The sequence below is a fragment of the Benincasa hispida genome, chromosome 9 (genome assembly GCF_009727055.1).
Source record: "Benincasa hispida cultivar B227 chromosome 9, ASM972705v1, whole genome shotgun sequence".
Taxonomy (NCBI): Eukaryota; Viridiplantae; Streptophyta; class Magnoliopsida; order Cucurbitales; family Cucurbitaceae; genus Benincasa; species Benincasa hispida.
The window spans coordinates 30,189,748-30,205,840 of record NC_052357.1 but is presented as its reverse complement, the minus strand read 5'-3'; the positions used below and the strand labels follow the sequence as shown (position 1 = coordinate 30,205,840).

Genomic DNA, 16,093 nt, shown 5'->3' with positions numbered 1-16,093 from the left:
GTAAGAGTGACTCATTTCGTGGTCCGATCTTGTACAAACCCTTTTGAACAAGGACACCCCCATTCCTCATGTTCAACATGAACGAATTAGGATCACTTCGTTTGTAGCACTTTACAACTCCTTGTAATAACTACAGAGCAGGCCGCATCCAATAATGTTACTAGAATAAGGTATCCAACCTTATTCATATACTATAGATCATTTTTTACTATTTACTTGAACCTGATCCACCTTTATGTCTCCACATAAAGTTCAAGTACTCATCCAATAGTTAAGGGACTTTTAGGTTTATTGGATTTTTATTCAAGCAATACATCTATTCATTAACACCTTTATTGAATTTTCAGAATAAGTTTCATTGTTTACATACCACGAGTTTTAGGACATAAAACCTAACAAACTTTCACTTGGACTAAAACTCCAGTGGTAACTTATATATCCGATATATAAGACTGAGTTTCTGAGTTTTATAGAGAAATACAATAAACTAGGGTATCCCATACCCATCTTTTATCATTCGGTATCCCATACCCGATATTTCTCCCACTTGCCCTAGGTTATCTGGTATTCCTAATCCTATTAGGTAATTCTCAAACACTTTATCTGAGAGAATCATTGTAAACTTTATTTAGTATGTAATAGGCTTTTGAATAAATTATATGGGGCATCTTAATTTCAATAATGGCCAGGAAGCACACTTTCCTCCCACTACATTGAGGTACTCTCAACTCTTTGAGCAAGATGCATCTGACCTGTCTTAATAACTCTTTGTTAACAGTCAGATCTATAAATCTTTAAACTTTCTATACTTTGATTTAGCCGTTCAAATATCTAAATATTTGCAAATGGCTTTTAATAGTTTGATTTTTAACAGAGGTTGCTAGAACAAACATAATTTTTGAAAATGAACATTCATTTATCACAAAAATATATAATTTGTTCTTTACAAGATTTACAAAATCATGTAACATCAAGCAACAACTTCTCCCACTGGATGAGCTGAGCAAACGATCCCAGGGACAAGTTAGCCTGGTTACCTTTTCTCTACTCTATTTTCTCAGCAAGATACTAATGGTAGTGTCTCCTCCAGTGCCCTTCTTCGTTGCAGTGGAAACATTTCCCTTTATCTACAACGTTATCTTAGCATTTCTTTCCGGCAGGTTTCTTCTTCCCTTTCCCTGTGCTCGTCTTCACAAGAATACTCTTACTCTTCGAAGAGGAGACAACATCAGGCTTGGAGGACATTCCTCTCTTCTCGGTAGTAGTAATATTTACTTCTGACTCCAGACCTTTTGTACTCAACATTTTCTGATAAGCCTGTAGCTCATTCAACAGAGTAGTTAAGTTGTACTCAATTTTATTCATCAATGCTTTCGCACAAAATTGCAAAAACTCTTCGAAAGAGATTCTAGAATAAAACCAACTTGACTTTTCTCATCCATGACAGCACCGTTTACTTCTGCCACATTAAAGTGGACCATCATGTCTAAGATAAGTTCACGAACATTAGTCCCCTCTTTCATATGACTGTTGTAAATGTACTTGATGGCATCATGCCTGAAGGTGAATAACGGTTGTCCAAACATCCCTCACAGAGATTTCATAATCTCTTTGCCAGTACTCATATCTTCTTTACCAACACATCAGATAAGCTAGCGAGGATATAAGCACGGGCTTTATCATTAGCCCTGGCCCATCTGTCATAGATATCTCGAACATTTCGGTTTGTGTTAGAGCTAGGAATGGGAGGACAATCCTCAGTTAAGACAAACCGTAAATTGTCTATCACAAGTATCGTGTTCAAATTTGATTTTCAATTCAAATAATTATCCCCGATGAGTTTATCCGACGCCAACACTTGTATTATTGAACTCGTCATTTTGAAATTTTAAATCCAATCAAGTTTTAGCAATTTTAATAATGTACCCAGGATTATTCTTTTGCAACGATACTACATCAAGAAATTCTTGACTAAATACTACCTCCAAAATAACTCATATTCTGATTGTCATTTAGGTACCGCTTTTGGTAAGAATTTATTAACACTTAATAATTCTGCAAGTGTAGACCTGCTATTTTCAGATCTTACGGAATGGTATGAGTATGCCTCCGAACTAGAAGACAATGCCCAAGATAGAACTATAAGACCCTATTCATTTTACTGAAGTCTGGGTTGTTCCGAATCCTATGTTACAACCCTCCGAAAGGATCGCCGCGGTTAACAACTAGCTAGCGCCGCCTAAAAACAACAGCAAGCACAACATAGGAATCTCACGGTTCAGACTAATGGAGGAGACCGTAAGATATGTTGACACATTTCCTTCACCCACTTACTATGAACTACTTCTCCCGTTCAGCTTGATATTAACGCATACATCCACTTTCCGAATGGAGGTCACTTTCAGGGTGACACGAAGCATCATATGAATCTCACGGTGTGAACTATGTGGAGACGTGGCAGTTGAAATCCTACATTGGATTTCTGTTCGAACAACATCCCTTTAATCACCAGAGTCTAAATTTAAGCTAAAAAATACTTTCCGAAGGGAGGTCACTTCTAGGGTGACACGAAGTACTGCTTACATCCAGACTGTGAACTCTTAAGGACGCGAGAGCTAAAAATAACATATCATGTATGTTATTAATCTCCCGCTGAATTTTTCTAATAACTCTATCATATAGAAGTTATTGACTACCACTGAAGTGTTTTAATTTTTAGGTAAATTAATACTTAGGTTCTTTTCTGGCTAATAAAAAAAACTCTAAGTCTATGTGATTTATCCAAGTATAACACTTATAAATGGACTTAAACCTACGATGTCTAGGTGATAAACCCTTTTATTACCTCACATCACTCACGAATACTCATAAAACTGATTACTAACGCTCAATTATTCGGCTATAATCCCCAAGCAGGAGGTGTTTCGTAGACCGTCAACTTAAATATCCCCAGCCTTTGACAGGATTATATACCGGTTGAGTTTCTAACCCTAGTTTTACAAGTTTAACGACCTATTTTAACTAATTAAAATAAGTGGTAACCTACGTGAGCATGCAACTATTCTTCGTTATGGATTTTAAATGTCTAACCCAATTTTATAACAGTTTATAAAACTTTAGACATGCTAAACATCCACAACATACATGCATTCAATATCTAATATAACACATACATTAAATACAAGAAACCCTAACATGCATACTATATATTATAACAAATTATAACATACTTTCAATGCATGTTGCATGCTTCGTACGGTGGGATTTTAAATCTAAATGACATACTGTATGCACATACAAGATTTATTTAATTATAACATACTTCCAATGCATAAATAATTAAACACAGACTGATATGGTTTTAGTTTTAGCAAAAACAAGCAAACAAAAGCCTAGCTATTACAAAAACAGCTTCAACACCGCTCGAACCACTCCAAAACTGCTTGAACCGGACCCGAACCATCTGAACTGGACCAGCAACAAACCATTTGAGGCTGAATTGGACCAGACCTCAAGAGAACCGGTCGAACCAGCTACTCTTGCTCTCGCTCAATGTCTCGCTAAGGCTGATCGTTTAACATTGACAACCATCGTCATGTGTTTTGCCTGATCGTTTAGTGTTTGTATGATCGTTTAGCAACCAATGCATATCGCTAAACAAAACTACATGATCGTGTAATATTTTCCTTCTATCGTATAGTGTCATCGTCTAGTGCCGAAGGACGTTACACGATCACTTAGTGTCCAACACTATCGCGTAGCTCCATTGGTTAGCACGAACAATTTACTACACGATCGCTCAACTCCATCGTTTAGCGCCGCATCTTGATCGGTTTAGCACACGTGCAAGGTAAGCGATTGCTTAGTGCTATCGCTTAGCTCTCGACACGTCGCCCAGCTACCACGCATAGGTAAATGATCGCTTAATGCTATCGCTTAGCATTTCAACGCATCGCTTAGTTGCCGCATAGAGGTAAACGATCGCTTAGTGCTATCGCATAGCGACTCAACGCATCGCTTAGCTCCCGATCAAAGGTAAATGATTGTGGTAAGCGATTACTCAGTGTCATCATATAGCTCTTCACCGCATCACTTAGCTCCCACTCGAAGCTACACGATCGTGTAGTGCCATCGTATAGCAATACAACGCATCGATTAGCTCTCGAGGTAAAAGATCGTCTAGTGACAACACCTAAACAATCAACGCCCGAAGCTACACGATCGTTTATCTTTTCTTCACATCGTCTAACGCATGAAACTAAACGATCGCTTAGCTACTGAAGCTCAACGACGATATGAACAGAGGTTGATTTTCTGGAATCTGCAACTCGACCTCTTCGCTTGTTTCTTTGAATTACTGCCTAATTTCAACTCTAATGACTCCAAATAAATTACAAACTCTTGGGAAGACATATAAGCTCATCAAACAAGAGCCAATTACAAATTTAAACGAGAAATTAAAGAGAAATTAAAAGTCAAAACTCAGAAAACCATATCAGTACAACAATTTCATGTTTTCATATAAAACACCCACCAAACCAAAATTAAACCGAATTGAATGCTTATATGATGCTCTTTTACTAATTGTTGGACTGGAAGAAGTACGTAGCGGAAGCGAACAAGATCAATAAGCACTCTAATTCATTAATTTTGGCATAAACAGAAACATGATTAAACAGGATCGATAAGTACTCAAATTACCTCTTGTTCCTTAAGTCCCCACTGATCCCCTAATGAACAATTGTTTTGTGATCCAATCAACAAAACCGAGTTCCTCTCAGGCCAATGAGAGGGCAGAATCCTTTGTTCAAGATCCAGAATCAGGACTTAAGGGAACAACCTCTCTACTATCCCTAAAAGTGGGTAAGAGTGAATTCCCTCTTGCACCCTATATCCCTAGCTATCTATCCGGTCTTACCCCTGAAATGAGAGTCTTATTGAGATGGTGTTGTTGAGCCAACCCTCACCTTTGAAAATCTAAAGGTAATCTAAATAAACAGGAGTTCATAGTTAGCTCAGGATTAAGGTCAAGTTACCTAGGTCATCGCTTTGAAATAGCCAATCTTAAATAGTAAACAACGTTATAAAGTAAGAGTGACTCATTTCGTGGTCCGATCTTATACAAACCCTTTTGAACAAGGAAAACTCCATTCCTCATGTCCAACATGAACGAATTAGGATCACTTCGTTTGTAGCACTTTACAACTCCTTGTAACAACTACAGAGCAGGTCACATCCAATAGTGTTACCAGAATAAGGTACCCAACCTTATTCATATACTATAGATCATTTTAACTATTTACTCGAACTTGATCCACCTTTATGTCTCCACATAAAGTTCAAGTACTCATCCAATAGTCAAGGAACTTTCAGGTTTATTGGATTTCTATTCAAGCAATAAATCTATTCAATAACACCTTTATTGAATTTTCAGAATAAGTTCCATTGTTTACATACCACGAGTTTTAGGACATAAAATCCAACGACGTCACACCCTCTCTTGGACCGAGAGGGGTTTTGTCATAGTTCAACTATGACTTATTGTTCATTAGAGAGATCAATGGTACTTAAGAAGCTAGATATAACTACAGGGGCAAAACGGTAATTTTGGTCCAGTTGTACGTACGAGCAATTTGTGAAGGGTCATCGCACTATTGACTGGTTATATCCAATGGACACATAAATATATCTGTAGTGTGAAGAATGCAGCTATTGGTCTTTAGTGGAGTGACTGACAGTTAATAGATGCTGAATAATTAATTAAACTTCTTTAATTAAATTATTCATAAGGAGTTTAATTAATTATTCAAGTACCATTGAAGCTTCAATCTACAGGTTCATAAGGTTCATTCTGTAGCTAACAAAGATTATGAGAATTAATTTTGGATTAATTTGAATTGTTCAAATTAATTGAGCGAATTAATTATATGTGATATAATTAAATTTATTGTCTATGTGATATAATTAACATAATGTATTTGATACATTATAATATAAAATTTATTTGAAATGAAATAAATATTTAAATATGATTCAAATACTAATTGTATGAATAGGATTCATATAATTATATTTAATATAAATATGATTTATATTAAATACCATGCATTAATGAGAGAATTAAAAATTATAAGTTATATTGTATTTGATACAATATAAAAACTATAGGTTTGGTGAGTGGGGGTTGGTTCATGAGACCTTCATCTTCTATGAGAAGTTTTATAGGAGGAAATCACTCTATGTAATTTGCAGTGAGATCTTTTTCCTCTCTAATTTTTTTTTCCACCCTCTCCCAAAACTTAGAACCCACACACTCTTAAGGATTCTCCACCCAAAAAAGAATACAGAAGGCTCCACTTGGTGGTGTCCTCATTGGGTGTTCGTGATCGTGATTGATCGTGATCGTTTTGGAGAGGTATTTCGTGAAGAAGGTTTTAGTTCTTCTAGGGTAATGTAATTTTTAACCCTAATTCTTTTCCTCTTCAAAGCATGCTATAATTTTATTATGCATAATTGGTTGTTTTGTAAAATTTTGATTATGTGTAAATCTAAAAATAGGGACGACCCCGCTTCCGCTATGAAATTCACCGTTCCTTCATGAATGAATTTTTTTACACTTTGAGTTTAGGAGGGAGACATGAATGAAATGAGATCACATCTAAATGAGAAAGATTAATGAGAATCAATTTTGGATTAATTTGAATTGTTCAACGAGGGAATTAATTATATGTGATATAATTAAATTAATATAATGTATTTGATACATTATAATATAAAGTTTATTCGAGAGGAAATAAATATTTAAACATGATTCAAATACTAATTATATGGATGAAATTCATATGATTATATTTAGTATAAAAATGATTTATATTAAATATCATGCATTAATGAGAGAATTAAAAACTATAAGTTATATTGTATTTGATATAATATAAAAACTATATGTTATGTATTATATATGATAAAACATATGTTATATATATTAACAAATTAGTTATTTATATATATATTTAAATTAAAATTATTTTTTAATTTAATTTTAATTTTAAAATTAAAGGGAGGGAAATAACTTCCTTCCCCTTAATTCTTTTTTGATCTAACGTGGTGAGTGGAGGGTTGGTTCATGAGACCTTCATCTTCTACGAGAAGTTTTACAGAAGGAAATCACTCTCTATAATTTTCACTGAAATCTTCTTCTTCTCTCATTTTTTTCCCACCCTCTCCCAAAACTCAAATCTCACACTCTCCTGAAGGTTCTCTACCCAAAAGAGAATACAGAAGGCTCCGCTTGGTGATGTCTTCATTGAGTGTTCGTGATCATGATTGATCGTAATCGTTTTGGAAAGGGATTTCATGAAGAAGGTTTTAGTTCTTCAAGGGTAATGTAATTTCTAACCCTAATTCTTTTTTCCTTTTCAAAGCATGCTATAATTTTATTAAAAGGCATAATTGGTTGTTCTATAAAATTGATTTTGTATAAATCTAAAAATTGGGATGATCCTACTTCCACTGTGGAATTCACCTTGAGTTTAGGAGGTAGACATGAATGCAATGAGATGACATCTAAATGAGAGAGATCCCGCGGATGTGAAAGTATGATTAAAAAAGGCTTAAAAAATTGAAAACTACTACATAAAGCAATAAGGTGCACCCTCCTTTTCGGTGACTCAATCATAGGAACTCCATTTCTATTCCAACGCAGGGAAATGCCGAGGCCATTAGATGCTTAATCTAGATTCCAAATCCTTATCTAAATCCAAAGCTTGAGACATTATAAGTGTGGTGTTATTTTCTTTTACATCAATGTCACACTGTTCCAAGTGCCAATTTTCATCCAACATTTTCATGATTTCTATTTTAAGGATAAATTTGAAACCTTTATGAAAGGATAAGAATAATATTGTAACTTCTAATAAATTAGGAGCCAAAATGAAATAATAGTGGTATTTCAATTGCACTCTTATCTCCCCCAACAAGTATACGTATATGTCATAGATTTTGGCTTTTAGCACTTGACTTTTTCTCTATGGCTCGGTTTCTGCCGGCCATTTTCTTGATACTTCAGATTACAAGATTAAAAAAAACTAAAAAAAACAGAAAACCAAGCTCTTCTGTCCGCCATTAAAACAGCTCCCATGCTCTTTCCTCACCAACCTCCCACCATATATTTTCTTCTTCTCTCCTCCCCCTCAGTCTTTCCCTTCTCCGATGAAGCTCGGCCGACCGGAGGTCGTTAATGGATGTCTTCTTCAACCACCTCATCCCCATGAACCTTGGGACTATGATCTCCCTTCTTCTTCAACCTCCATCACTCCTATCCTCCATAACCAAGCCTTCAGCTTGCAATGCAACGAGTTTGCGTACTTGGTCGACCATGTCAATGACTTACAAGAATCCAGCACTGATGACACAGTGAATGGCGATGAAGTTTATGTAGGAAGTGGAAGACGTAAAGATGTTGATGATCATGGATTAACTTTGATCAGCCTCCTCTTTGAATGCGGTGTTGTGATCTCTGTCAACAATCTCGTGGAGGCACACCGGATGCTTCTCGAGCTCACTCAAATGGCGTCACCTTACGGTCAGTCGAGTGCAGAGCGTGTGGTCACATACTTCGCAGCCGCCATGGCTAGTAGAGTCGTAAACTCCATATTGGGGATTTGCTCTCCTTTACTCAACTACAAAAGCATAAACAACTCCTTCCAACTTTTCTACAATGTTTCACCATTCATCAAGTTTGCTCATTTGGCCTCAAACCAAACCATACTTGAAGCACTCCCACAATGTGACCTAATTCACATCATTGACCTTGACATCATGCAAGGCTTGCAATGGCCTCAACTTCTACAAGCTCTTTCCATGAGGATGGATAACAGTCGCTGTCGCCATGTGAGGATCACTGCTGTGGGCACTACCATGGAGCTCCTATTCGACACAGGGAAGCAACTCTCCGATGTTGCTCAACAGCTTGGACTATCTTTCGAGTACAACCCCATTGCGGCAAAGGTAGGAAAGATCGATGTATCAATGTTGAAACTCCGACGCGGTGAGACAGTAGTTGTGAATTGGGTTCGACACTGTCTTTATGACACTATCGGAGCTGATTGGAAAACCATTGGACTAATTCAGCAAGCGGGGCCTAAAGTTTTCACATTTGTGGAGCAAGATATGTGCTATGGAGGAGCATTTCTAGATCGTTTTGTTAGCTCTCTACATTACTACTCTGCCATTTTTGACTCTCTTGGAGCTTGTCTAAGAAGTGATGACAGTAATAGAAATCAAGTGGAGCACAGCATTTTGTATAGGGAGATCAATAACATATTGGCAATTGGAGGGTCTTCAAGAAGTGGAGAGGAGAAGTTTAGGGAATGGAGAAGTGAACTAAGAAAATGTTTAATTGAAGTTCCAATGAGTGCAAACTCCATGGCTCAAGCTTGGTTGATGTTGAACATAAATTCTAATAACCAAGGGTTTAGTCTTGTGCAAGGGGAAGGCGGGACACTAAAACTTAGATGGAAAGATACAAGTCTCTATACTGCTTCTTCATGGACTTGTTCCAATGGGGCAGTTGCACTAAATTAGAAATTTAATCCCTAAACTTAAGCCATTATATATCTCAGTTTTAGCTTTGGATTATCTTAGGATTGTGTTTCTATTTAGTTTTTGTCAAAATAAATCAACAAAATGCTATTAGTGCAAATTTGCCCAATCATATTGTGTCGATTAAGCCAAAATTTACATCAAATGCATGTCAATATAAACATTGCTCAACTAGTTAAGGCATACTCTCAACCAAAAATTATATGTTCGAACCACTCAATGCTTTTTAGCTAAAAAAAAGGTAGGACCGCACAATACCCAAAGCTCAAAAACTAAATTTATAGCTTAACTGATACTCAGCATTCCACAAAAGGGCATAGTTCTTCCCTTTCCTTCAATTTGAATAATGATTTCAATAAGTTGAAGTCTTCAAGCAAATGGTTATAATAAGACCTCATTATCTCAGGCAGATGATAAACATTCTTCATCATTGTGAAGATGAGAGAGAGAGAGAGTGAGATTTCATATACAAGTGGTATTTGGCATATTACCCAAATTGCAATTTCCCTTTTCCTTCAATTTGAATTACGAAGCATAAATGGGTAATAAGATCGCATTATCTCAATAGGGCAATAAACATGCATGCTCAATTGTGAAGAAGAGAGAGAGAGAGAGCTTCCATGTACATAGATGATCCGAGTCGAAATCATGTATATCTCAATTGAAATCAAGGGAATTTATCATATACTCAAGGATTCCGAAGAGCAGCCAATCGCTTTTCTAGCTCGTCGATACCCGAACTGCAAAATGTTAGCAGCAAAATAGTTCATTATTTGAAAGAAGAAAAATAAAAGATGGTCAACTTATGAGCATCTAAAATCAGATACTTATTCCACCAATAAATGTGAACATACATAATTATACCAGCCATTAAAGAAATAATACCATCTTTTCCATAGAAATAATTATGCTAAGTTACATTCAAAACCCTTGTCTTTTAAAATTAATTCAATTGGATCCAGTCTTTTAAATGGTCTTTGCATGGAAGCCTGCTAGATATATTATAAATGTTAACAAAAAAAGAAGTCCAACATAGCAAGTTACTTGTAGATGCAGTAAAGGAGGTCTAGGATGTGACATTATATTTAAATAATGTGAAAATTTCACAAGTAATTTATATGAGGATCAAAACATTGTACTATTTCAAAGTATAACCAATAATTTTTTTATTTTATTTATGTATTGGGAAGTACTACATACCTACTGACACCCTCAGTATTCTTTGATGCAATTCTTCCTTTTGGAGCTGTTGAAAGCTGAACCAAATACACATATGATCCAATCAGTTTTAATATATGCAATCCATTTGACAAGAAGACTTCAAAAAGATGTAAAAACCAATATTAACATACCTGTGAGGCAACATCAACGCCGATTTCATCGAGTACCTGTGCAGAAAGGGGAAGGAATGGTCATTTTTAGAACTCAAGGACAGAGTTTACAATCTATAAAACAGAATTTGTTCCAGTAAGGTCATATGAGAAGAAGTGATTATGCATTTGGTTCTTAACTGAGCAAATCATTAGTCATATCAAATCTGAAATCCATATGGAGATTAGAGTCCTAATAGCACAGCAAGGATCACATGATTCACATTAATTTCATGGAGAAATGTTAACAGTAGTACACATTTGGACCCCTTAAACTCAGGCTTATGACTTTAAACTAAATTCAAACAAACACAAAGCAATAGGTAAAGGCCAGAGTTTTGAATTATGTACTTTGTATTAGTGGCTATTAGAAGAAACAATTTTAAGCAAACTTTCTACTACATCTCCAGCTCTACCCCAGTTGGAGGAAATAAATGGTGGCAACTAGAGGAGCTTACCTGATTTGTTAGATCTTCAGTTTCTTCTTCTGCCTCGTCATCATCCAGGGCATCATCTATAGCATCTGAAATCATCTCCGTCTGCCACCAACGTGAGACCATAAGCATCCAGAAATATTGAAACATCAAACGGCAATGACAGAAAGAATTTTTTTTTTCTTTTTATATATATATATAAAAGATTATGGTTACGAAGTAAGATGTCTATTGCATTTTAATTCATATCTATATAAATTTATATGTTTTGATATTGATACTGAATGGACAATATCTTTCTTTATTTGCAACATCAACAAAATTGTCGACCAAGTGAATATAATATAAATACCAAGAGTGATCATTTACAACATTAATATAAGTATTTTGTGGTTTTTGTTGTTTTTCCTATACTATCAAGTCTATTTCTACATTTGATCAATATTTTTATCAACATTTCTACAAACTTCAGAGCTTGGCATTTCCATTAGCATCAAGTCATCAACATATAGCTTTCTAAATTGCAGTATGCCATGGTAATGATAAATTCAAGGATAATACTAGGAAAGAAGAGCAGACTAGTCACAGAATTCAAAATATTGATAACATGGGTTCTAATTGCATTAGAAGTATGACATTGTTTCTTGTGAACTATGACTATTGAGTAAAAATTTATCCCCTTCACACAGGTGAGATTGTCGTGCTATTATTTTATCATTTCATTCATTACTATCCTTGGACTTCGGATGTGACAAAAATATCGTCAGCTATGCTCATTTCAGCTAACAGTGAAAGGAGAAAGAAAAATAAAAGTAAAAGTATAACAGCGAGGATAAGATGTTACAGGTTATTGTACTATGTGGAAAGCACAAATAAACAAAGATGGCAAATTCAAGAGCTTTTCTTTCTGTACATATATATGGAAAAATGTAGGTAATAATAGCAGGATCTTACAGTCATATCCATCTGTGCAGACTGCTTCTGAAATTCTCTAATGACCTTGGCTTGCTTCACGGGATTCATTTGCTACAGATGATCATGGTAAAAATTATATATAAAACTTTAAAAAATAATAATAAAATAAAATAAAACTTTAAGCTCAATGGGTGGATATATAATATAACAGTTTCTTTTTTTTCGAAAAGTATACCGGACACGTGATTAAGAGTATAAAATAATTGAAACCAACAGAAGAGACACTCTTCACGGGTAAAGTTTCTCTAAGGTAGCCTCACCATCAGATATCCTCTTCTTGGTACATGATGATGTCATAGAGAAGGCACTTAAACTAATGTTTTTTTTTTTTTTTTAATGAACATTTGGCATCCCAGCAAGCTTTAGATTGGACATCAAATATGGCCCTGCTAAATTTTTGGAGTATTATTAATCCAGAAACAATTTGTTAAACCATCTGATTTAGACATCATATGCCCATATTTTATTTTCCAAATTACTACTATATATAATTTATTTTCATGTACTTATTTATGTTAGACTTGCTCCACCCAAGCAACACCTTTTTACTGCCACTAGCCTAAAGGTGATATGCTATGAAAACATGGTTGCTATTCTGCCTGTTAATCACAGCAATTCGAGCGTATCTAAGAGTTGATCAATATCCATATTTACTTACCTTATTCATAGCAGACATTGCTTTACTGGCACTCTTCATGCCAGCAGCAACGGAAGTCTGAGCATGCATCGCCTGTAAAATGTGGGTAGGTGCTATTAATAATATATTATTTATGAAACCTAGAGAGAAAACCATACATCTGATTGCAAAAATACTCAACCAAGTAAGAAGAAAGGAATTAGGCACTTGGCTTCACCTGTGTATGAGTTGCTATGCCTCTCATTTGAGCTCGACTTCCTTGTAAGTTTGCTATTTGTTGTCGGAGCCTAACTAACTGCCGAGCAAGAATCTTTGTTGCTGCCTGAAGAATTGAATAGATGATGATAAAAATAATTAATGCTCTGGATCCCAGAAGTAGATTTTTTCAAAAGGAATCAAGTGTCCCTAGGGCTCGAACTGACAAGATCTGGTCCAAAATATGAACTGCTGTACCTCATTTCCTGTTTTGGCAGTTCTCTTTATCTCTGCAACAAGCTTCTTTTCCTGATGAGATAATAAATCAAATCAGAGTTAACACACAGAATATTTAGATAGAAACCATCTTTAGAAGCTCTTCACGTACTTCTAATTGCAATGCCCCAATTTCCTTCTCTATACCTGAGAAAAGAGAGGTAAGAAAAAGAGGCAAAAAGATGAGACCACTTAGTGATATCACAAATAAAAGAAAAATCAATTATTATAGAATGAATAGAAAACAAAAAGACCTAAAAATCGACACTTTAAAAAAATAGTAAAAGGAATTAAACAGAAAAGGTAGCACAGAAAGAGTTAACATTTCTTCCTCTTGCAAGATCTCTCTGTTTCTGGATGTTTATGGATCAAAATGGTAAGGGCATTAATTTTGGAAAGATGTTTGGATGAAGAATTACACTCTTTTGGTCTCTCTGTTTTTTTGGGATACATTTTATCTCTTTTGCAAGGTTCAACAACATTGTTAATAGCAAAGGAAAATCAGTTCATGGAAGGAGAATAAAAGCTGGAACTTGCTCTTTAGAAGACAACCAAATCAGAAGGAACTAGTCAAATGCCCAAAAGTCTATACCAAATTTGTTCTTACTCATTAATTCCACATGAGGATACTAGAGTTTGCAATTATAATTCTTCAAGTAGATACACTTCAAGATATCTCTTCATCAAACTCTTTGATCTTTCTAGGGCAATCTATTATTGATGTTCAGGCGTCCAAAGCAATTAGGAAGGATAACTAGCCACAAATGTGTAGCTCCTGTAAACCTTGTGCTTTAAGGGCTCACAAACTGGGGACAACAAAGTTTGGAACAAAGAATTCTTCTTCTTATTATTATTACCTATTTTTTGGATAATAAATTGCGCTTTCTCTAAAAAGAACTGAAAGAATGTACCAAGGTATACAAAAAAACAAGCTTACAAAAAATGGACTCCAATCACTAACCACAGAAAAGGATTCCAATCCAAATTAATCAATGTTCTCGGCTTAATAACAAGAGAGTGGCTCTAACTCAAGGACACTGTCCTTTTTTAATTATCTCATTTTATAATTTGAATGTGATTCTTGCAAATATCGAATATCCTAATTGCAACCTGAAACAACCACCCTTCCTGGCTTAATAACTTATGGATACAATCAGAATAGGTAAGTTCTGACGACATTAGTTAAACAAGATTTGTTCTATAGGTTGTACAACTATATAATTCAGCTCTAAGTTCAAAAGTAATGAATTATTTAAGAAGATGGCATTCTTAATTTCAAAAGATGTCAAGAAAAGAAACATAACCACGCATATCATTCTATTCTAAAGACCATTGCAAAAAGTAATCCCAAAACATTGGTACCATCTTATCCCAATTCAAAAGCCACAGCATTGTTGTAGCATGTAGAGTAGACACCAAGTTCAAGCCCAAATATTCTTCCCATTCTCTCTTTGAGGGAAGTGGTTGGGGGTAATTAGTTCCACGCTAGTGCAATATACAATCATAAATTCCATGCTTCTTTGCTCCATTCAGTTCAAAAGAAACATCATCATGAGCATATGAACGAATTGTAAGATATACAAATATAATAAGAAACATTAACATGTTTAATTACTAGAGACAAAAAGGCAATCATGACTTTGAAACCAAATGACTTCCTTCCTTCCTAATTAAGAACCATTAAGAAACATCAATAAGATACCTCTCGTAGAGCGTGTCATTTCCCTTTTACTCTCCCGAAGAGCTTCTGAAATCAAAAGAAGCCAATGACATAATGAACAACACAAAACAAACGAAACAAACAAAACCCAGTTCAATTTCAAGAATAAAACACAGAATGAAGGAAATCGATGAAGCAAAAACAAATGACAGCAATTGGGGACGACCTTTGGCGGTGGGTTTCTTCGAGAAGATATTCATGGCGTCCCAAAGAACGATTCTGAGCAAAACCCAGATGAATTAAGACGAATTTCTCAAGAGGGGTGGAGGTGGAAGAGGAAAGGGGGAAATTTTCAAAGACAAGGTAGACTTCCTCTTAGTTATGTACGAGAGGGAGAGACAAAGATGTGCGAAGGATGATGATGATGATGTTGAATTGGATCAAAAATAGAAGAGTTTTGTTGCTTTCCAATACTTCAATAATAGTTGGAATGGAATATCAAAATGGATATTAATCGCAATCCGAGCTTTATTTATTTCTTAACACAGTGCCATTCCAGAGAGAAAGAGGTCAAATTTTTATATTGGGGTTTTGTGTTCTAATTCACATGAAATTTCGTGGGGGTCAACCTTTACCGTGAGGTTTTGATTATAGCCAAATAAGCCCAATAGGCCAAAATTAGATGTTCAAAGGGCTCTTGCAGATGCAGGAATTTTTGCTGGCTTGGCTTTAGAGTTTAGTAAAAATAATTTATAAATGAGTAGTTCATAAATTAATTGACTTTCGTATATTATAATTATCTTCTACAAAATTTTATATTTTGAAATCGATGCACACTAATTTTATTATCTATGTTAACAAATAAATCTTTCTCGATATATATTACAAGACGATCATTCATCCATCGATCTTCCATTCAATTATGCAATTGAGTCTTTATAGT

General features: G+C 35.2%; 2 protein-coding genes across 2 annotated transcripts; one reads left to right on the top strand and one right to left on the bottom strand.

Moving 5' to 3' along the window:
- The first annotated feature begins 7,975 nt into the window (after window positions 1-7,975).
- Window positions 7,976-10,219, top strand: LOC120084402 (protein SCARECROW-like). Its single transcript, XM_039040168.1, has one exon. The coding sequence runs from the start codon at window positions 8,212-8,214 to the stop codon at window positions 9,583-9,585; it is 1,374 nt and encodes a 457-aa protein (XP_038896096.1). The 5' UTR covers window positions 7,976-8,211; the 3' UTR covers window positions 9,586-10,219.
- LOC120084403 (vacuolar protein sorting-associated protein 2 homolog 3) lies at window positions 9,982-15,711 on the bottom strand. Its single transcript, XM_039040169.1, has 11 exons — window positions 15,377-15,711; window positions 15,193-15,237; window positions 13,603-13,637; window positions 13,473-13,523; window positions 13,237-13,341; window positions 13,041-13,112; window positions 12,362-12,433; window positions 11,432-11,512; window positions 10,956-10,991; window positions 10,804-10,859; window positions 9,982-10,343 (listed from the first exon to the last, which is right to left on the bottom strand). The coding sequence occupies exons 1-11, from the start codon at window positions 15,408-15,410 to the stop codon at window positions 10,292-10,294; spliced, it is 639 nt and encodes a 212-aa protein (XP_038896097.1). The 5' UTR covers window positions 15,411-15,711; the 3' UTR covers window positions 9,982-10,291.
- Between the last annotated feature and the right edge of the window lie 382 nt (window positions 15,712-16,093).

What these genes read in the sequence shown, in the direction of transcription:
- LOC120084403 (XM_039040169.1), bottom strand. Translation starts at nt 15,410, where the DNA reads ATGAATATCTTCTCGAAGAAACCCACCGCCAAAG. An exon ending in GCATAGCAACTCATACACAG is followed by an intron (nt 13,113 to 13,236) that starts GTGAAGCCAAGT and finishes CACATTTTACAG; the next exon opens with GCGATGCATGCTCAGACTTC. An exon ending in CAATGTCTGCTATGAATAAG is followed by an intron (nt 12,434 to 13,040) that starts GTAAGTAAATAT and finishes GATCATCTGTAG; the next exon opens with CAAATGAATCCCGTGAAGCA.
- LOC120084402 (XM_039040168.1), top strand. Translation starts at nt 8,212, where the DNA reads ATGAAGCTCGGCCGACCGGAGGTCGTTAATGGATGTCTTCTTCAACCA.